The following is a 20,823-nucleotide window of genomic DNA, read 5'->3' as shown; positions in this document are numbered from 1 at the left end:
TGCTTCTCAGCAGTGGTGGCCGCAGTCCTTCCTCCTCCTTTCTCTCCGGAACCCGCTCCAGTACAGACTTTCTTCTCACCACTCCACCAAAACACATCTTGCCAAGGTCGCCAGGGACCTCCATGTGGCCACATCCGTTGATCAACAATCAGTTGCCGTCTTAAACAGCAACGAACACCGTCCTGATGAAAACCCTCTGTTCCTCCTTCCTTCACTCTCCACCCCACTGTCAGGGCCATCTGAGCTCCTCCTCTTCGGTCCTCTCTCACCTTTCTGACCTCTTGGTGTTGCTCCATGGCTGGTCCTCCGGTTTCTCTTGTCTTCCTGCGCTTGTTCTGTAGTGACAGCGATGAGTCTCCCAGCTGGCTTCTGCAGACTGGCATGCTTTACATGATCTGCAGCTCTAGCGCCTCCCCCACTCCCTACTGCCTACTCCCCATCACTCCTTGGACACCCATCAGGCTTTGCCAACTTGACGTCTTAAGTCAAACCCAACCCCTCTTCCCCATCCCACCTCGCCCTACACCAATCCCACTCGTAGTCGTCCATATCTCAGTGAATGATGTCTTTCTATTGTTAGGGACATGCTTAACTTCTTTCTTCCATGCCTTACATCTAGTCCTTTAGCAAATCCTACAGCTCAACCTTAAAATTACGTTTAAAACTTAATCCACAGCTATCACCCTTGCCACGCAAGGTGGTGTCTTAGTTACTCACTTAATTGGGCCACCAGTTCTGCCCCAGCCCTTCAGCAGTCTCTCCCTCACCCTGCAGCTGGAGAAAACTGCCCAGTGTCCCCCCACCATGTTCAGTGAAATTGTCAGCCGATTAGAACCCTCTAGGACTCCTCCTCTCAGCCAGAGTTGCGCCAAAGCCTTTGCAGCCACCCTGACCCATGCTGCCTTCCTGACAGTTTCTTCTCTGGCCCCTCTGGTCCCCGGGCTGGTGTCACCTAGCCAAACACGCTGCACCTCAGGGACTCAGAGTTTGGGGGCTTGAGTTTCTCCTGGTGAGCTCTGTCTGCTAGATTCCCACATGGCTTGCCTCTCTCTCTCTTTTTTTTTGAGATCTCTCCAAAAGCCACCCTAACACTCCTGAGTCTGTTTTCTGTTGCTGTAACAGAATACCCCAGGCTGTGTAATTCATAAATAATACAGGTTTGTTGGGCTCACGATTCTGAAGGCTGGGACTTTTACAATTGGGCAGCCACATCTGGTGAGGTCCTGAGGTGGTGTGGGGCATCCCTTGGTGATCTTCCTTTCCTTATAAAGCCCCCACCTCTCTCAGGACCTCATCGAATCCTAACTAACTTCTAATGCTTCCCCTCTAAATACCATTAATATTAATGACTTTGGAAATTAAATTCCAGAGACACACCCAAAGCACAGCACTCCCTGGACCAAATAAGCACCTGGAAGCATTGTCTCCTACCCACCTTGCTCTGTATGGTCTGGTACAGGCTGCGGTGATGTGTGGGTGGCCCTGTGAATGCAGGTCTCAGACACCCAGGGCATGGAATGGCACCTGGTCCTGAGCATGCCCTTGGTGGTGGAGAATGGGGGCCTGGATTACAGTGACAGAGCTGGTTCCTGATGCAATTCCAGGCCCAGCAGGCAGAAGAGCACTACAGAAGTCACCGTGTGGGCTGTGCAGAACCTGGCTCTGCCCAAGCTGACTTCTGTCCTCTGTCTCCTTGCAGGTCTATGGCTGTCCATGCTCCGTGAGGGTTTTGCTATGACTGCAGGCCCCTTGCAAAGTCAGGTCTGCCCCTCACTGCCACAGCCACCCCAGGCCCTCGCGTCTCGGTCTCTGCATCATTCTCACCATGGGCAGTGTCAGCAGCCTCATCTCCGGCCATGGCTTCCACAGCAAGCACTGCCGGGCCTCACAGTACAAGCTGCGCAAGTCCTCCCACCTCAAGAAGCTCAACCGCTACTCGGACGGGCTGCTGAGGTTTGGCTTCTCCCAGGACTCTGGTCATGGCAAGTCCAGCTCCAAAATGGGCAAGAGCGAAGACTTCTTCTACATCAAGGTCAGCCAGAAGGCCCGGGGCTCCCACCGCCCGGACTACACAGCGCTGTCTAGTGGGGACGTAGGGGGCCCGGCCGGGGTGGACTTTGACCCATCCACACCACCCAAGCTCATGCCCTTCTCCAACCAGCTGGACATGGTGAGCAGGGGCTCTGGCAAGGGTGGACAGGAAAGGGCGGGGAGGGGTAGGGAAGGGGGACAGTGGCGACCTGAGCTTGTGCAGGGAATTAGCAGCCTCTGCCTACAGAGACTTGTGATTATGCTTGTTTGCTGCCCAAGTGCTAGGCCAGCCAGGCCCGGACGTCTTTGGTGGAATAAGGGCTGGGATTTTGTTATCATCAGCAAGGGTTTGGGAAAAGTGTCTAAAGTCCGGGGTGCTCAGAAATCCAGCCCTCACGGCAGCTCAGGTGCTCGTGAGTCCCACCAGGGGATGTCAGGCTTTGATAAACAGCTTGAGTATCCTTTACCCGAAGTGCTTTGGACCCAGAATTCAGATTATCTTGGATTTTGGGTTTGGGTGCGTATTTATGTGGCACTGGGGATTGAATCCAGGTGTACTGCCAGTGAGCTACTACATCTCCAGCCCTTTATATTTTTGAGACAGGGCCTCATTAAATTGCCCAGGCTGGGTTGGAAATTGCAATCCTCCTGCCTCAGCCTCCCTAGTATTCAGCCTGTCTGTGCCACCCTGCTTGGCTGGATTTTGGAATATCTGCCTGTATACAGTGAGTTATTTTGGGATTAGGATCCAGGGCTAAACAGGATATTCATTTGTTTCCTTTACACCTTACAGCCCAAGCATAATTTTATACAATATTTTTAATAGCTTGTGCACAAAACAAAGAAACATTTTTTTTGTCTTTTTGAGACAGGGTCTTGCTATGGAGTTCAGGCTGGCTTTGAGCTCACTTTGTAGGCCAGGCTGGCCTCAAACTCACAGTGACCCTCCTGCCTCAGGTTCCCAAGTGCTGGGATTACAGGCCTGCACCATCACACCCAATAAAACAAAATTTCATAGTATGACATTTTCCACTTCTAGCATCATGTCAGAGCTCAAAAAAGTTTTGGACTTTGGGGCATTTCCGAGTTGGGATTTCTGGACTGGGAATGCTCAACCTGTACCAGAAAAGGGCCGTTGTGTTTGCATAGAGCTTGCAGCTTTTACTTTTGTTTTTCCTTTTACATTTTTTTTTGTTTTGTGGAGGATAGTGTCTTGCTCTGTAGTCCATGCTGGGCTCAGTCTCACAAGCCACCTGCCGTGGCCTCCCAAGTGCTAGGATCACAGGCATGCACCACCATAGACACAGACTTCCAGCCTTCCAGATAAAGGGCTTATAAATTGCAAAGTACTTTAGCAATGGAAATTATAAGTTTAAAAAAAGGATAGTTAGCTGGGCATGTTGATGTGCACCTGTAATTGTAGCATATTGGGAGGCTGAGGCAGGAGGATTCCAAATTCAAGCCTACCCAGGGTAACTAAGCAAGACTCAGAAAATAAAAAGGGCTGGGCATGTAGATCAGTGTGAAGGCCCTGCTTCAATTCCTAGTTCCACACACACATACAAAAGAATGGTTATTGGGCTGGGGATTTAGCTCAGTGGCAAAGTGCCTGCCTGGCAAGCGCAAGGTCGTGAGTTCGGTTCCCGGTACCGGAGAAAAACCAAAAAAAAAAGAATGGTTATTTCCAGTGATCCTCTACTCCTGGAAGGAGGCCATGCTTAGCTTTCTGGCTCCAGGCTTGATGAACGAGGCTGTAAAGGGGAAGAAGGTACTGATCTACAGAAAGGTCACTTGAGCTCATCCAACCTGTGTCCTCCCCACCACACGGGCACCAGAGGACGAGCCCCACTGCAGCCCTCCCAGCCCACGAACCTCATAGCATTTGTCTTCTCAGGAGGTTGGCACAGGCTGGCACAGAGCCCCAGCCACCATTAAGGACATTTCCTGGGTACAGAGAGTTCTCTCTCTGGGAGGGCAAGGTATGCCAAGGCTGCTGAGCGAGAAGGCTGCAGCATGGGCTCTGGGCTCAGGTTGGCACTCAAGGCCGGCACATACAGGTGTGAGGGGTGGGGTAAGTATGGAGGGGCGGCAGTTGGGGTCATTGTAGTTCTTTACCTCCCCAGGGCTCAGAGAAAGGCCCAGTGAGGCCCACAGCCTTCAAGCCGGTGCTGCCGCGGTCGGGGGCCGTCCTGCACTCTTCCCCTGAGAGTGCCAGCCACCAGCTGCACCCGGTCCCTCCAGACAAGCCCAAGGATCAGGAGGCGAAGCCGGGCCTGTGCTCCGGGGCGCTGTCTGACTCCGGCCGCAACTCCATGTCCAGCCTGCCCACACACAGCACCAGCAGCAGCTACCAGCTGGACCCGCTGGTCACGCCCGTGGGGCCCGCTAGCCGTTTTGGGGGCTCAGCCCACAACATCATGCAGGGCATCCTCCTGCAGGACAGCAACATGACGAGCCTGAAGGCTCTGTCGTTCTCTGACGGGGGCAGCAAGCTGGCGCACGCGGGCAAGGTGGACAAGAGCGCCTCGTGCGTGCGCTCCCCTATCTCCACGGACGAGTGCACCATCCAGGAGCTGGAGCAGAAGCTGCTGCAGAGGGAGGGAGGGCTGCAGAAGCTGCAGCGGAGCTTCGACGAGAAGGAGTTTGCCTCCAGCCAGGCCTTCGAGGAGCGGGTGCGGCGCAGCAGGGACGAGCAGGACGGCCCTGAGCCCAAGGGTGGTGGCGGGAAGCTGAAGCAGGCAGCGTCGCAGAAGAGCCAGCGCACACAGCAGGTCCTGCACCTGCAGGTGCTGCAGCTGCAGCAGGAGAAGCGACAGCTGCGGCAGGAGCTCGAGAGCCTCATGAAGGAGCAGGACCTGCTGGAGACCAAGCTCCGGTCGTATGAGCGGGAGAAGACCAACTTTGCGCCAGCCCTGGAAGAGACCCAGTGGGAGGTAAGGCTGTGCCCTGGTCCAGGCTGTGCTGAGCAGGCACTGGTGCCAGTCCCCTCCCCTCAGAAGGTGCCAGCACAAACTCCCTGGGCACATAGGCTTTGTGACCCAAACCAGGGGCTCCCAGGCAAACTAAAATGGGTGCATTTAGCTCTTGAGATTTCTGCCTCCAGCAGCACCCTCGAAGCACCCAGCACTGAGTTTACCAGCCAGGCCACTGACTGAAGGGCCGGAACCCAGACACTGAGGCCCAGCTGGGTGAATGACCAGACTCCACCTCATCTCCCCACTGGGGCTCAAAAGAGGCACAGCCCAACCTGTGTCCATCAGGTCCGGGGAGAGCATAGGTCGGTTTGTTGTTTATGAGGGAAGAGACCCCCCGCCCCGCTCCTAAGAGTGATTCTGTTAGTGGCAAACCCCGCTGAGGGAATGGGCCCCCTTGCAAAAGTGCGAGTGCGGTTTCTACTTAGTGCGCTGAGGTGGACACAGGACAGGAAGGAAAGACACGCGCACATGCTCAGACATGCTTTGGAATGAGGCATCTGGACCTGGCCCACCTAGAGAGCCGGCATAGCCCCCAGGGGGGCAGGAGGGCAGATAAGGGTATGCACAGCAGCGCTGTCCTTCACCCTAGAGTCCTACCTGCAGGCGGGCAAGGGTCGCTCCATCTGCTTAGACCAGCACCAGGCCCGAGTGGGGTGACCGACCCTGATATCCCTGGAGCTTCCTGTCCCTGTCCTGGAAAGAGAGGTGCCAGGTGTCTCCAGGGGGGAGAAGAAAAGCATCCTTTCTATGGGGAGTGTGAGAAGGGAGGGCTGTCTTCATTCTGACCACCTGTCCCAGAGGACGTGAGCCGCAGGGGTGTACCTGTCCTCCCCTACCTGAGTGGTCACAGCGGGCCCCACCCAGGCTCTTGTTTCTCAGCCACTTAGGGGCATCTCAGAGCATCTGTCCTTCTTGTCCAATCCGGAGCTTAGTCATTGCTGTGGCCTTCCTCCCCACCTGTCTTGGTACAACCATAAAATAAATTTTTAAAAAATACATGGAACAAAATATATTATAGAACCGTTTATCCTAATCATTTGCAGAGAATGTATTAAGTGCCAAGTTCATCAAATTCTTGCGACCATGAGGTAGGTCTTATTCCTATTCCTCAATTCACAGGGAAGGACAGGGAGGTCCAAAGTAGTTAAGTGACTTGCCCGAGGTCTGATATGTATTATGAATCAGAGCTGAGATTTGATCCTAACAGTGTGCACCTGGAGCTCACATTTTTAATCACTACCCCTACCATGTTGCCACTGTTGTGATGTATTCCGGATCACCCAGATCCTAAACGATGGAGCCAGGATTCAAAGCCAGTGCATGCCTCTCTCGTGACTGTGCTGCTCCCCTCCATGAAATGGATGCAGGCTTCCTGTTAGTCAGCTGTCTGTCACTGTAACAGAATACCTGAGAAGATCAGCGTATTAAGAGAGAAGGGTAATTGGCTTACAGTCCTGGAGGGCCCAGGCCATGATCACCTGGCCCATTGGATTTAAGGCTGTGATGAGGGAGCACATCATGGCAAGAGCGTGTGACAAAGCAAACCTGCAGGAAGCAGAGGAGAGGGTGAGGAGGAGGCCAAGGTCCCATGGTACCCATTGAGGACCCACTGTCTTTGACCTGGGAACCAGGCCTTTAACATGGGCATTTAACAGGGGCCTCCAGTGACATCCAAGATCTGAATGACAGCACCAGGCCTTGGAAAGATTGTTGGGCCAGCCATGCACAGTGGGTGAGGCTGAGTGTCCTGCAGACTGTGCGGTGTCTTGCTGGGAGCAGAGGGGAGAGGAAATTCGAAAGAGGCCTCCAGGCTTGTTCCGGGAGTCCCTGCTGCAGGACCCAGGCCCTGGTCCTCCGTGACTCTTGGGCCTCAGCCTGATTGGCCTTGGTGTCCTGTTGAATCACTCATGACCCCAAGTGGCCAAGACCGCGGAGACTCATGGCTCCGATTCAGTGGCTTTGCTCCTCCTCAGTCTTGGCCAGACCCCTGTGGACAGGGGGTATGGGAGCGGTGGGGCAGGGGCAGGGAGGTGGCAGCAGGGCGCTGTTGGCAGATGTGCCACTGGGGCACAGCAGGACAGCGTGAGACAGCCCAAGCCCACCAGAGAGGAGATAGGGGCCCTGAGTCGGGGGTAAGGCGGGCACACGGAGACACCAAGATGCACACAGAAATGAGCCTTAAGGCGAGGCTTGACCTTCCTGGGGTGCCCAGACTGGCGTGCTTGGGGACGGGGGCCAGGGCGCCATGTCCGGTGCAGCACGGTCCTTTCAGGCCGTGAAGATGCTCCTTCACCCGGGCTGACCCTCACCTGTGGCTGTCCCTCTGTCCCCACCCCGGCAGGTGTGCCAGAAGTCAGGCGAGATCTCTCTCCTGAAGCAGCAGCTCAAGGAGTCCCAGACCGAGGTGAACGCCAAGGCCAGCGAGATCCTCAGTCTGAAGGCACAGCTGAAGGACACCCGGGGCAAGCTGGAGGGCATGGAGCTGAGGACGCAGGACCTGGAGGGCGCCCTGCGCACCAAGGGCCTGGAGCTGGAGGTGTGCGAGAACGAGCTGCAGCGCAAGAAGAACGAGTCCGAGCTGCTGCGGGAGAAGGTGAATCTCCTGGAGCAAGAGCTGCTGGAGCTGCGGGCCCAGGCTGCCCTGCAGCGGGAGAGCGCATCCCTGGGGGCTGGGCTGGGAGCTGTGCCCACCTTCTCTGAGGACATCCCTGCCCTGCAAAGGGAGCTGGAGCGGCTGCGGGCCGAGCTGAAGGAGGAGCGGCAAGGCCACGACCAGATGTCCTCGGGCTTCCAGCACGAGCGGCTGGTGTGGAAGGAGGAGAAGGAGAAGGTGATTCAGTACCAGAAGCAGCTGCAGCAGAGCTACCTGGCCATGTACCAGCGCAACCAGCGCCTGGAGAAGGCCCTGCAGCAGCTGACCCGCGGGGACGGGGCCGGGCAGTCCTTTGAGATTGACCTGGAAGGGGCTGACATCCCCTATGAGGACATCATAGCCACGGAGATCTGAGGGGGCCACCTGGGGGAGGGAGGACTGGGGACCTGGAGGCGAGGGGGCGGGGGCCAGGCCGCTCAAGGAGCCTCCCCCCTCCCCCTCGCCCGCCAGCTCTCCTCCACAACAGCGCGGGCCTCCTGGGCACAGACCCAGGAGCTGCCAGGGGTGGGCAGGGGTCACTACATTGCCTCCTTCCCCGACCCCACCTCAGCCACTCTGCAGAGCAGTGGACTTGGTGATTCCCCAGCTCTCCAGAAGACCGGCACAGGATAAGACCGGCACAGGATGTGGGCCGGTTAAGGGATCCCTGAGCCTTGGCCTCTGCTCCAGTGGGAGAGACCCTCCGCCATGAAACGGGCTGCCAGCCCTGAAGGCCAAATGGCCATGCCAAGGACGGAAGCCCCCTTCCATGTCTCATCCCCAAGCCCCCTTCCCCCCGGACACTTTAGGATGCCTTGGGAATAGAGGAAAGCCATGCATGCCCAGAAGCCTTGGTCTGTCCCCCTGACCTGAGCCCTGCTCCTCTGGTCCAGAAGGCGTAGGGGTCGGATGAGGTGTGGGAAGTGGCCGGGGTGCAGAGGGGCTGCGTCATGAGTGCCTGAGGAAGATTAGTGGGGTCTGACCTCTAATTGAACTGTGCAGCCCCTGAACAGCCGGTAGCATTTGCCTCGGCGACCATTCCTTTCAAAGCCATAGACACAGAGGCCCTGGGGTGTGGTGCTGGGACAGCGACACGGAGGACCTGGCCTTCCAGCTGGCCCCGGGGAGCCTCCTAAGTGCCCCGCCTAGAGCAGAGGCAGGGATCCTCTGGCCCACGGCCACACTGCAAGGTCTTCCCAGACGTTGGAGTTCTGCACTGCTGCAGAAGGACCCTGTCTACTCCGAGGGTGGCTTGTGAGCTGGGGGTTTCCTTCTTCGCCTGTGGCCCAAGTCAGTGTCCTCTCCCCATGACCTCTTTAGCACTGAGTAGACAGGTCAAGATGGGTCCCCGGGTCTGGACAGGTGCCCAAGGTGCCTGGGCATAGGGAGGTGTGTACATCCCCCCCGAGCCTTATGGACAGCCAGGGCCACCACTGCCCTTGCTCCACCTTGCGCCCCACAGGATCCCCAGACTATGATTCCCTGCTGAGAGCAGCGGCCATCCAGGGACACAGCCAATGCCCATGGGAAGCTGGGCTTTCTCTTGAAATGTCCAGAGCAAGAGAGCAAACAGCAGACTTTCTCAGCTGCTTGGTTCAGAGGATTTTCTTTCTTTTCTTTCTTCTTCCCTTTCTAGTCTTCCCAGAAGCAAGCCAGATCTAGCAGGCAGCCAGGCTGTTCCACATTCTATTTTTGACATAGCTGCAGCTGCTGCTGGCAGGACAACCAGCCCTTGCTGGATTCCTGCTCCTCACGCCTGCGGAGAGGGGCCAGGGTGGCGGAGAGATGAGCACGCCAGAGTCTGGGTACTTGACATCCGAGCACAGGCTCCAGTTCTGGCTTCCTTCTGCACACTGGTCTTTGAACCCGGCAGGAGCGGGGCTGCTCCCCTGCAACCCGCGCCTGGCCCTGCCCTGAGCATGGTGCCTTCCCCATGGCCCACGCCACCTTTATTCTCTGGGTTAGACGGTGCCTGTCTTGCTGTGCTCCTGTGACAGGTGTCCCCTGGAATCTCAAACCACTGCTTTTAGTCTCCGGCTGGATTGAAACCTGGAATTTCCAGGCTCAAGGGCCCCTCCCTGTCCCCTCCACTGAGGCCTTCCTCCCAGTGAGACTGCCCCGCGTAGAGTGAGAACGGACCTGGCCGCCCCTCCTTGGGCTGGGGCCCCCCACCAGGAGCAGGCAGGGCAGGGCAGGGCAGGGGTCAGGCTCACCCACCCAGAGCTCAGTCTTCCCTTCCCATGGCCCTGTGGCCCTACCTGTCTCAGACACATCCACCTGCCCAGGCCTTGGCCACCCTCCGAGATGGCAAGGCAGATACCCTTGCTGGGCTGCCACCAGCCCCAGGCCCCAGGGCAGCTGAAGGTGTCCCCAGAATGCGAGTGTGCTGCGGCCTCCCCTCCTGCGGGTTCCTTCCTTCCTGTTCTTGGACCTTGCCTCTGAAGGAAGGCTATTGGCAGCAGGGGCCAAGCAGGGCTGGGGTGACCGAGCTCGGGGAGGCATCCTGGGGGTGCTTGCTCCTTTAGACTCACACTATCTGCTCCCCAAAAAGGTCCCAGGCCTGATAGTGCCCCAGTTCTCAAAGACAGCATCAGTCAGCAGCCCCTCTGCAAGGCGGGCTCACCTCGGATGTCAGAAAGACCAGACCCACGGGCGCCTCATGGAGTGGGGGGTGAACCCCCGGCCAGGCACACTCAGCGCCCACGGCACGGAGCTCAGGCATTCGCTGAGCCACCGTGTGTCCCTGACCCCAGCCTGGGCCATCTCTTAAGAGACAGAGCTGCCCAAGAGGAAGCCAGGCTGGGCCATGGGAGCAGCCTTGGGCCAGGGATTCCCTGTGGCCCTTCCCTACGAGCCCGTGAGCCCTGGCTGGTGACACCTGCTGTGCGCCTGGCAGGTTGCCCTCTGCTGTCTGTGGCAAAGCTGGCTTTGGTGGACCGACACTCGGAAAACTCTGTACATAGTTATTTTCCTCTCCGTTGTTTCGGGTTTGCTTTGCATTGCTTTCGATGACTTCATCTTATTTTATTTTTGATGTCACTTTTTGGTCCTGTAAACTATTTCTGGTAATGTTGTGTTCTTATTTATGAATAAAGAATGCCATTTCTCATGCCTTTCATAGCCACTTTGCCTCCCCGAGCTGCTGTCCGCTCCTTGCCATGGGCTGGCAGCTTCTTGCAGCCCTCCCCCCGACCTTGGAACAAAGGATCTGGGGAGGCCTTGGAGGAGGCCGCCCAGGGCTGGGGACAGCATGGCCTGGGGTCCAGCAGAGGCCCTTACCTCTTGCCAGCTTGGCGACCTTACCTGTGAAATGGGACCTGGGGCATCCTAGGGAATGGAAGTGGGGCATCCAGGGGGCACACATCTCTGCAGAGCCGGGGCCTCGCCTGTCTCCCTCCTCCAGCTGCCCAGCTCACAGCAAACGCATGGCCTGCTGCATATGGCATCTTGGCAAGAGACCAGAGTGGCTATTGTTGCCACTACCTCAGGCCCTGAGTTAGGAGGTACCGTCACCACAGTGGCCATCTGTACCGCCTGCCAGGTCCCAGCCGGCCCGGTCCACCTTGACAAGTGTTCTTTACTCAGCTGGGCTCAGACCCCAGGCCCACAGGGCGGCCGCTTGGTAACAGGAGACAGAATGGGTGGACGAAGAGAGAACTGGGTTGGGACACATGGCAGCATCTCTGAGCGGCCGCTGCCATAGGGTTAGTGTCCCCGGGAGGTGACAGGCAGGCGAGGACCTTGGGTCAGGGCGGGACATACAGGAGGGGCAGGAGGGAGAAGGTGGCATCACACCAGGAGCAGGACGGCTCCACCCGGGAGGCTCTCTGCTGGAGCCGGATGGGCAAGGAAGCCACCGCAGCGGCCTCAGTGCCAGGGGAGGTCAGGCAGGCAGAAGTGACCCAGCAGGACGGGCGCCACCCTGTAATCTGAAAGCCCCAGCTTTGGAGCCCTTTCAACGGCAACACCTTTAAGCCACTAAGGTCAGGGGGATCCCACACAAGGCACACAGTAACCAAAACGCCCTCCAGCCACCCCTGCCTTTGACACGCTACCAACGCAAAGTCAGGCACTGGCATCCAAGCAGAATCCCGGCCAGGCCCCAGCTGGCAGAAGGGCAGAGACATGGGGAGCAAGGGTGTCCCCACCACTCTCTCCAGAATCCTGTTGGCGACTCAAGCCTGCTCAGAGCACCCCAACCTTCTTACTCGAAAAAAGTAAAATTTAGAAAAGAACACGAGGGAAATAGAACTCCGTCCCTGACAACAGGCGGATCCGTCCTCAGCCTCCGCAGCACCGTCGTGGGGTATTTTTATCCTGCCTTAGACAGACTGCACAACTGTGCCTATGAGGAGGGGGGCGGATTGCGAGCCTCCCCAGGCATCCTCAGCAGCAGGTGCTCAAGTTATTTGAGGAAGATCATGGTGCCCCAAAATTTCTCCATGACCCAAGTGTCACCGGGTCTGAAATATCACCCTTTCATTCAGCCTTGCGTGCATGTATTCATTCAACAGACAAACTTTTTCTTCAGCATCAGGGATTGAACTCAGGTTCTTCATGCATACGTCCCCATCCCTTTTAATTTAATTTAATTTAATTTGTTAACCTTATTATGAATTATAACACTAGAGATTGAACCCAGAGCTTCACGCTGAGCTACTTTTGAGACAGAATGTTGCTCAGTCATCAAGATGCCCAGGCTGGGCTCGAACTTGTGATCTTGCTGCCTCAGCCTCTCAGACTGCTGGGACAGTAGGTATGCAGCACCACATGTGGCTCTTCTTTTTATTTTTTACTTCAAGACAGGATCTCATTAAGTTGTCCAGGCAGGACTCAAACTTATGATCCTCCTGCCTCAGCCTCCCAAGTGCTGAAATTAGAGGCATGTGCCTCCCCATCTGGCTTTGACAAGCATTTGTCAAACTATTTTATGCCAAACTCTGTTCTAGATACTAGAAATATAGCAGTGAGGAAAAACACTCAATACCCTTTCTCCCTATGAAGCTTACACTAGATAAATTGTGTTCCAGTATAATAAGTGTGACAAAGGACATAAACGGGGTGGTGTGTGCCGGCTGGATACAGGGCACTGTGTCTGCAGGGGTGTGCTGGAGGGCAGGGGGACGGAGAAAAGGCTGGAGAACACACATGTCCCCTGACTTCAACGTTACGAGAGTCCCACCACCCTTTCTTCACCTGGATGCCACCCAAGACCTTTCTTGGGCATCCCTTCTCCTCTCATCATCCTACTAGGACACTGCTTCTGTCTCTGACCTCAGTTTCCCAAGTTACTGACCCCTGGACATCTCCAGCCCAGACAACCTAGAAGACCCTCCCATTCCTCCCATCTAAGGCAAGCTGTTCACCACCTCCCGGCAAAGCCCTGTGGAAGGCTGTGAACACTAAACCAGGTGTGGTGGTGCACACACCTGTCATCCCAAGCACTCTGGAAGGCTGAGGCAGGAGGACCACAAGTTCAGCTCAGGCAATTTAGCAGCTTAGGGAGACTTTGTCTCAAAAGGCGGGGTAAAGCTGAGAATAGAGCTCAGTGTGAAGGCCCTGGGTTCAATTTCTGGTAAGGAAAAAAAAAAAAAAAAAACCCTAAACATTAAACATTGTTCTCTCATACATGAAAATTAAAGGTGAAGGGGCTGGGGATGTAGCTCAGAGGCATAGTGCCTGCCTGGCAAGTGCAAGGTCTTGGGTTTGATTCCTGGTACCCAAATAAACAAATCCACAAATTAAAGATTAAATGGCACATTCCTTAGAAAAACACTGCAATCAAAATGACTTGATTAATCAAGAATAACTTGACTAAGAATGTTTAACCTCAGTTGGGCGTGGTGGCACAGGTCTGTAAACCCAGCACTTGGGAGGCTGAAGCAGGAGGACTGCCATAAGTCTGAGGCCAGCCTGGGCTACAAAGTGAGTTCAAGGCCAGCCTGGAATACATAGCAAGACTCTGTCTCAAAAAATGAGAAAGAAAGAAAGAAAGAAAGAAAGAAAGAAAGAAAGAAAGAAAGAAAGAAAGAAAGAAAGAAAGAAAGAAAGAAAGAAAGAAAAAGAATGTTTAGCGTCAGGGAACTTGTCCACACAAGTTTATTGCTGCTGTTCCTTTGGAGAGGGGTCCGCAAGCAGAAGTTTGCCCAGCCTGCCGTACAAGCCACACTTTACACACAAAATCTCCCTTCACCTGCACACCGGAGCTGTGGTTGATTTTTACGTGTCCATCATCCTCTCTGTCCAATCAGATTCTGGATCTTGTAGGACCCGCCCACTTCCCTGTCACTACCACTGCTGAGGTTGAACCCACCACCTCACACCTGCTAGGCAAGCATGCTGCCCCGGAGCTCCGCTTGAGACCAGGATCTGTCCACTCTGGAACACCCTCCCCAGCGTTCTCTACTTCTGATACCTATTGTCCCAGCTGAGGTCATCTAAAGCAGCACAGAATATCTAAGACGTCCCAGATTCCGGATTCCAGCCCCTTGCGCATTACAGATGTACAAACGCAGAGCCCAGGCAGGACAGAGAACTTTTCCAAGGTCACGGCTGTAGATCTGTCACCGTGGCGGCTCTAACGACCCTGCTGGTTGCTCTGCTCTCGGTCCACGAAGCTCACGAGTGCATGGTAGCCAGGCCGCTGCCCCAGGGCCCTCCCACAATGCCCCTTTGCGGCTCCAAACCTCCCGTACCCCCCCATCAACTTCAGAAAGTTCAGCTCCCTCCCCTGGCTCTTGGGTCTCTCCATTCTATGGTTCCAGCACCCATCATGGCAACCCTGAATCTAAGCACAGGGAAAAGAGGAGTCTCCGAAACACTCCACCATCTACCACCAAGCTCGCACAACCATGGAGGGCTCCTCTTGCTCTCCTAGTCCCTAGGACCAGGCTCCGCTCCACCACCCAGCCCTGGCTTCTACCATGAGCAGTGCGGTGCTGCGGGTCAGTGTGCCACGGGCAGAAGCAGAGCTGCCTGAGTTCGCCCAGAGTCCCCTGCTGCTGAGCTGTGTGACCTGATATGTGGCTTAACCTTCCCACACTGCCTCAGAGGTTTGCTCTGACAATTAAATGAGGTAATACTTAAAAACGTTAGCTAAAGTACTGCCTCTATTGTTACCACTATTACCGCAATTTAGTGTTGCTGTCGCTGTTATCCTTTGTTAGTATCGTGTCTCTGCTTCAATCCATGATGAACGACAGCAGAGCCCCGGCTCTCTTGGCCTGGCAAAGCCCCACTCGGGCACATCAGCTGTGTCTCCAGCATCCTGCAGCCTTTGCCCCTCCACTCTCACCCTAGGAGGTGGTTGGCAGGGTGGGGGCACCTAGGAGAGCGGGCATAGCCAGGGGAAGAAACGGACAAAGGGATTTGTTAGGGTGCGGAGGAGCAGCCTTTGACCCCAGCGGGTTAGAAACCCTACTCCCCACTGCCCTGAGGGTGCCCTGCCCCTCCCCTTTCAGCTCTTCCCCTGCAGTGCTGGTCCTGGCTTGCACACATGCACACACACATGCACACACGCATGTGCACAGCTCTCGCTGTGTCCTCTTTTCTGCTCCCCTGTCCCACCCCCCAACCCCCATGGTCTGGTGACAGCTAATTTAGAGCTGCGGCAGCTCAGAACAGCATGGGTCACCAGTGACAGGTGAGGCAGATAAAATTCCTCACTCCAAAAATAACAGGCGAGGGGCCTGCCCCAGCCATCACTCAGCAGCGCCCCCTGGAGCTCGGGCTGTGGTGTGTGGCCCAGCTTGTGGTTCCGGGTCCCAGGGTCCAGTCCCTTACCCAGGCTGGAACTCCCAGGGTCCTTGGGGCCAAGCTGCCTGTCCCCATCCCCGTCCCTGTCCCGTGTTTAGCCCATGCAGCATTCCTGTGCTTTGCATGTGGGGAGGCTGTGGCTCGGAGAATCAAGTCACGTCACTGGACCCAGTCCCGAGCCAGACCTTGCCCAGTGCCAGCCGCCCCTTGCCTCCACGCTTCCCGCTCACCAAGGTCCCAGCTGTCCCTGCTGCCCACAGGAGGGTATCTGCTTGCACTCCTCCCTCCCATGTCCCCCACAAGGAACACTGTCCGAGGAGCCCCACCCTCCCCTCAACCTTTTCCCTTTAACACAGCTCTGACAATCCTCCGTCTTTGGGCTGAGCTTTCCTAAGTGTGACTATGATGGGGCGACAAAGGTGCGGGAGGTTGCTGGCTCTGCTGCTGGGTGAGGGGAGCTCAGCGTGGCACACAGAAGGGGAAGCAGTTGTTCCTCATGCCCGGGCCGCTTTGCTTTCCACTCACCCTCATTAGAGTGGCAGAGACCCCGAGTCCGTCATCTTCTGCCCCTACTTAGCCTGCTCTGTCCTGGCTTCCCCCACCGCCATTCTGGTCATCACAGAGCTCCATGGACATCTGTCCAAGTCCTCCCTCTGTTGACGAAGGGCTCAGGGCACCAGGCCCACGGTGGGAGCGGGCAAGGAGAGGCCATTGGACCACCTTTCCCTCCGGATCCTGCCAGCACCTCAATCTGCTTCCGGCCCACCCTGTGCAGGCGACACTTTCCAGGGAAGCTCTGGCTCCCACTGCCCTCTGGCTGGACCTCAAAGACTCAACTTAGAAAGCAGGAGGGGCTGCAGCGATGCCAACTGGCGGGCTCCGAGGGAGAGCTGGCGTCGCAGAGAGGCGCGAGCTGTGGGGAAACCAAATCAGGGCTCCGGCACAAAGCCCTGCTCCCCTTCCCCCATCTGGGGGCCAAGGAGAGTGAGTCACTCTCTGGCTTCACTGCACATGGCTGTCTTGGAGACGTCTCAGCTGGACAGGGATTTTCCTACTGGTAGACCCGCACAAGCACAGCTATGTCAGAAAAGGAAAAAGTGTAATAAACCAATTTCTTATGCACACCAACAGCGCATGGTGCTCATTCCCTCTAGCTTTTAGATGTCGTAAAGTATGGATATTGAAAATCTGGGCTTAAGAGATGTGGGAACGGGGGTGTGGATACGTGTGTGGATGTGATATGTGGGGATGTGTGTGTGGATGTGGAGATGTGTGGATGTAGGTGTGGATGCGTGTGTGTGAATGTAGATATGTGGGTATGTGGGTATGGATGTGTGTGTGGATGTGGATATGTGGGGATGTGGGTATGTGGGTATGTGGGTGTGGATGTGATATGTGGGCATGTGGGTGTGGATGTGGATATGTGGGTATGTGGGTGTGGATGTGATATGTGGGCATGTGGGTGTGGATGTGGATATGTGGGTATGTGTGTGTGGATACGCGGGTGTAGATGTGAGTGGGTGTGAGGCTGTGGGTATGGATGTGTATGTACATGCATGCAGGGGGCGGGATGAGTGTGCTTGTGTGAATGCATGTAGGTGGCGGGAGTGTGTAGGTGTGGGAGGGACTGGAGCATGTTCCCAAGGAGGGAAGGGGGCTCATGTCCTCCTCACCTTCCTTTTGTGCCCAGCTTTCCTGGAAATGGGCCTCTCCCCATAGAGTCTGGACGCCTTGGCATGTGGCCTCCCTGGGGAGCTTTCCTCACTGCACCAGGAAGCCAGCAGGGGGACAGAAGGTGGAGGTACCATGCGCCGGTCACAATAGAGGCCAGGGTGGGGTGAGAGGCTGTGTCCGTGTGGCCTGACCCTTACCTTGTCCCCACACCACAGCCATTGCCTGCGCTCTTCCCTCCCTGGGAAGGCTACACCTTCATCAGGAAGCTGAGCAGGCCCTTGGATGCAGGCCCTTGAGGGATGCGGCTGAGTTGTATTCACTGCACTCACAACAGGCAGGGAAGGAGAGCCTCATCCTAAAGGGGTCTCCCCATGGCCTCCAGCACCTCCCGAGCCTCTCCTCTCCTGTGTCCTCTCTGAATGCTTGTCATTGTCCCCCTCTGCCTGTGAACCCTGCATCACCTTTATGGAGGCACCATGAATGATTTGGAAGTCCTGGAAAAGGAACTCCAAGGTATGGACTCCCCTCCTGACTCCCCTCACCCTGTCCCTAAATCCAACCACATAGGTGTGCAGTGACCCCCTGACTGCCCAGAGCCAAAGTGGTTCATGAACTCAGGGAAAGCACACAGAGGAGAAGGGATATTTGTGGGGTACCTCAGCATCCCCAAGCGTCTGGTCAGAATTGGCCAGGGCAAGGGCTTGGCCAAGGCCAAGGTGGTTGATTATGGGCATTTGGGGGCAGTTTCCCTAGAGCCAGTTCAGCTGTGTTCCCTGCAGAATAGTGACCCCATCTTTCCTCTGTGCTAGTCAGCTTTCCAGCACCATACAAACACCTGAGATGATGGTCAGCTTATACAGAGAATGCATCTATCTCAGCTCACAGTTTTGTAGCTTCACTCCCTGATCAGTCAGCCCCATTGTTTTGAGCATGTAGAGAAGCAGCACATCATGGTGGGAGCTCATCTCAGGGCAAAACTAGTCCCCTAAGACAGGAAGTTTCCCATGACAGGAAGTCCCCCAAGACAGGAAGTCCCCCTTGACAGGAAGTACCCTGTGATAGGAAGTCCCCCATGACAGGAAGTCCTCCATGACCGGAAGTCCCCCATGACCAGAAGTCCCCAAGTTCCCTTCAGGGAAAAGCCCCCAGTGACCTAAACACATTTTACTAGGCCTGGCCTCTTAAAGGCCCCACCACTTTCCAGTAGTGCCACCACGCATTAATAGGAGGGGCGTTCCAGACTCAGACTATAGCATTCTCCCATGCATCCTCCCAGGAAGCTGGCCCAGCACACCTGCAGCCCCAGCCATGGTAGGTGTTCGTCACTAAGGCAGAAAGGGCTCTGAAGAACACACTGGTCTTCCCTTGGAGCGCCACTCCTGGTTCTGACCATGCACCTTGCTCCAGCCCCTTGACCTCCAAGGACCCAGCTTCCTCTACCCACAGGGCCTGGCCTGGGCAGTACATGGCAAGCAGGGCTCTTATCACGCGGGCTGCCTGGTGAGGCCTTCCTAGGCGGAGAATGACAGAGGAAGTGGCCATTTCCAGGCTATTGTGCTCTCCAGAGAGGACAGGGAAAAGGCGGAGACAGACAGCTACAACAGTGAGGAGGCTGGGCTAGGGCTTGGGGCTCTGCATTCAGCAGCCTAACAAGGCAATGAGAACATGAAGGTCACTTCAGCACCTTGGGAAAGAGGCTGGGGTGAGATGCCCGTGCTTTGGGTCCTAATTAGGCTACCTTGGGGCCAAGCACAGGACTCTGTGGTGACGCTTGGTATCTTTAAAGCAGCGTCAGGCCGGATACTCCAGGAGCCTCGTGGTATCCCAGTACTGGGACATTCGTTATCCTCCACTCGCAGATGCAGAGAACAGAGCTGGTGCCTCCCCTCCTCGCTGAGCTCCAGTCTGTTTGGGCCTAGGTGGAAGTCAGACAAAGCAGACATGGGGACAGGGCGCCCCGGGTGATCACGCCCACAGCTCACGCCTCCTGGCCCACCAGGGGGCTCACCACATCTGCCAGGCTCGTGGAGGCTTGGGTAGAACTCTGGGTTATTTACAAGCTGCCTCTAGTCCCTGGGAGATGAACAGAGCAGCAGGGGGTCTGATGAGGGCTCTCCAGTGGCCGTGGGAGGGCTTGGGTTGGGTGGGAACATGAACCTCCTTTGCGTCCCAGCAGCCTTCATCTTGGCCGCCACACCCCATGGTGTCTCGCTGTCCACAGTGGCGCTGAACTGTGTAAAGGTCTTCTCGTGGGCAGCCAACAAGAAGCACAGTTTCAGCCCACAGACAAAGTGGCCACAGGCCTGTGCTCTGGGCCAGGCCAGGCTGGGTACCCCGCTGCCTTCTGGGGGAGGGTATACAGCGAGCTGTCTGCGCCTGAGGGTGCTAACAGTCCTGAGTGCGACAGGCTCCCCGATTCAGTGGGTAAATAGAGAGCAAGGTCGAGATAGGATGAGCTCCAGGTTCTGCCCTCAGAGTTCACCGTCTGGTCCAGAAGACGTAAACACAACTAATTACGCCCCAGGCCTGCCCGCACCATGACCAGGAGAAGTGGGCTTCAGGGCCCGGCTGCACCTTAATTACAGTGTGCTTCATTTCAGGATGGGGAGGGTTGGGGGAGAGGGATGGGCAATGGGCAGGGGCGGTGGGCGGGGGCAAGGGCTGCTCATTCAACCACAAAAGGCAGCATCAGGGTAGCCTCCTATTTTTTTTTTTTTTTTTTTTTTTTTTTTTTTTTTTAGCCTCCTATTACAGAGAGGGCCTTGCGAAACTCTGCCAGGAAGTGGAAGTGTGGTTTGTAAACACGGCAGGGGCCCCGTGACTTTTTATTTTCTGACCCTGGAGGAGGAGGTCAGGCAAGCTTTCGGAGCCTCAGTTCTTTTTTTTTCTGGAAGCCTAGGCTGGCCTTGAACTTGTGGCAATCCTCCTGCCTCAGCCTCCCAAGAGCTGGGATTACAGGCATGCACCACCACGCCTGGCCGTCCTCTTTACATGCATAAGGAAGGAGAGCACCACCTACCTTTCAGGAGTCTCTTCTTTTCCTGGGTGTATTAACAAGCACCACAGGCTGGGAGACTCGAAATATCAGAAGCGTTGTTCTCTGGAAGTTCTGGAGGCCAGGAGTCCAAGATCAAGTTGTCAGCTAGACGATGCTTCCTTCTAGGGGAGGATCCAGCCTTGTCTCTTCTGGCTTCTGGTGGCCCCAGGTGTTTCTTGCCTCCTAGAAGCCTCACTCCAACCTCTGCCCCTGTCCTCACCACTCTGTCTTCCCGTGGGGCCTCACTGCCTCCCTGGGCTCTGTCCCTCATCTCATAATGCCGGGCAATTTGTACATCTGCACCGGGCCTGTCTCCAAATAAGGCCGCGTCTGAGGAAGGGGACTGAGAGCTTCCACATACAAGTCAGGGGGAAAAATTCAACCCACAAGAGGCGAGGGCACGGGATGATGCGTTAAAGGGGGTCAATGCAGAACTGCGGGATACAGTCCAGATGGAAACAGACCCCATTAGGGAGACAGAGGAGGGTCCCTGGGGGCATCTAGCCAGTGTGTGCATTAACTCCAAGGGGTTGTTTAAAACCGCCCTCCTGTTAGCAAGGGGGTGGGCCCCGCTGGGGAACAAACTCAAAGCAACTTGATTTTCTCCAGAATAGACCCTGTCCCAAGAGGAACGAGCTGAGGCCCAGCCCTCTTTGAAGTGCAAATGCCGACCCCTGGCGCAGCCCTCCCGGAATAATCAGGGCCTCGCATCTGCTGCC

The 20,823-nt window shown here is 56.0% G+C and overlaps 1 protein-coding gene across 4 annotated transcripts in view; it reads left to right on the top strand.

Annotated features, from left to right (window-relative positions):
- The window catches only part of Lzts1 (leucine zipper, putative tumor suppressor 1), a 53,244-nt gene extending 42,482 nt beyond the window's left edge, over positions 1-10,762 (top strand). For all 4 annotated transcript variants that reach the window (XM_005373630.2, XM_013513647.1, XM_005373629.2 and 1 more), the window contains 3 exons: positions 1,700-2,170; positions 4,155-4,964; positions 7,348-10,762. In XM_005373630.2, coding sequence (XP_005373687.1) covers positions 1,826-2,170; positions 4,155-4,964; positions 7,348-8,013 — 1,821 coding nt within the window. In that variant the 5' untranslated portion in view covers positions 1,700-1,825 and the 3' untranslated portion in view covers positions 8,014-10,762. The remainder of the gene's footprint in view (positions 1-1,699; positions 2,171-4,154; positions 4,965-7,347) is intronic.
- Positions 10,763-20,823: the final 10,061 nt, after the last annotated feature.

Source organism: Chinchilla lanigera, unplaced genomic scaffold (genome assembly GCF_000276665.1).
Source record: "Chinchilla lanigera isolate Chin_1 unplaced genomic scaffold, ChiLan1.0 scaffold00002, whole genome shotgun sequence".
Classification (NCBI taxonomy): domain Eukaryota; kingdom Metazoa; phylum Chordata; class Mammalia; order Rodentia; family Chinchillidae; genus Chinchilla; species Chinchilla lanigera.
The sequence above is the reverse complement of the archived record's forward strand: the minus strand, read 5'-3'. Positions and strand labels throughout refer to the sequence as shown.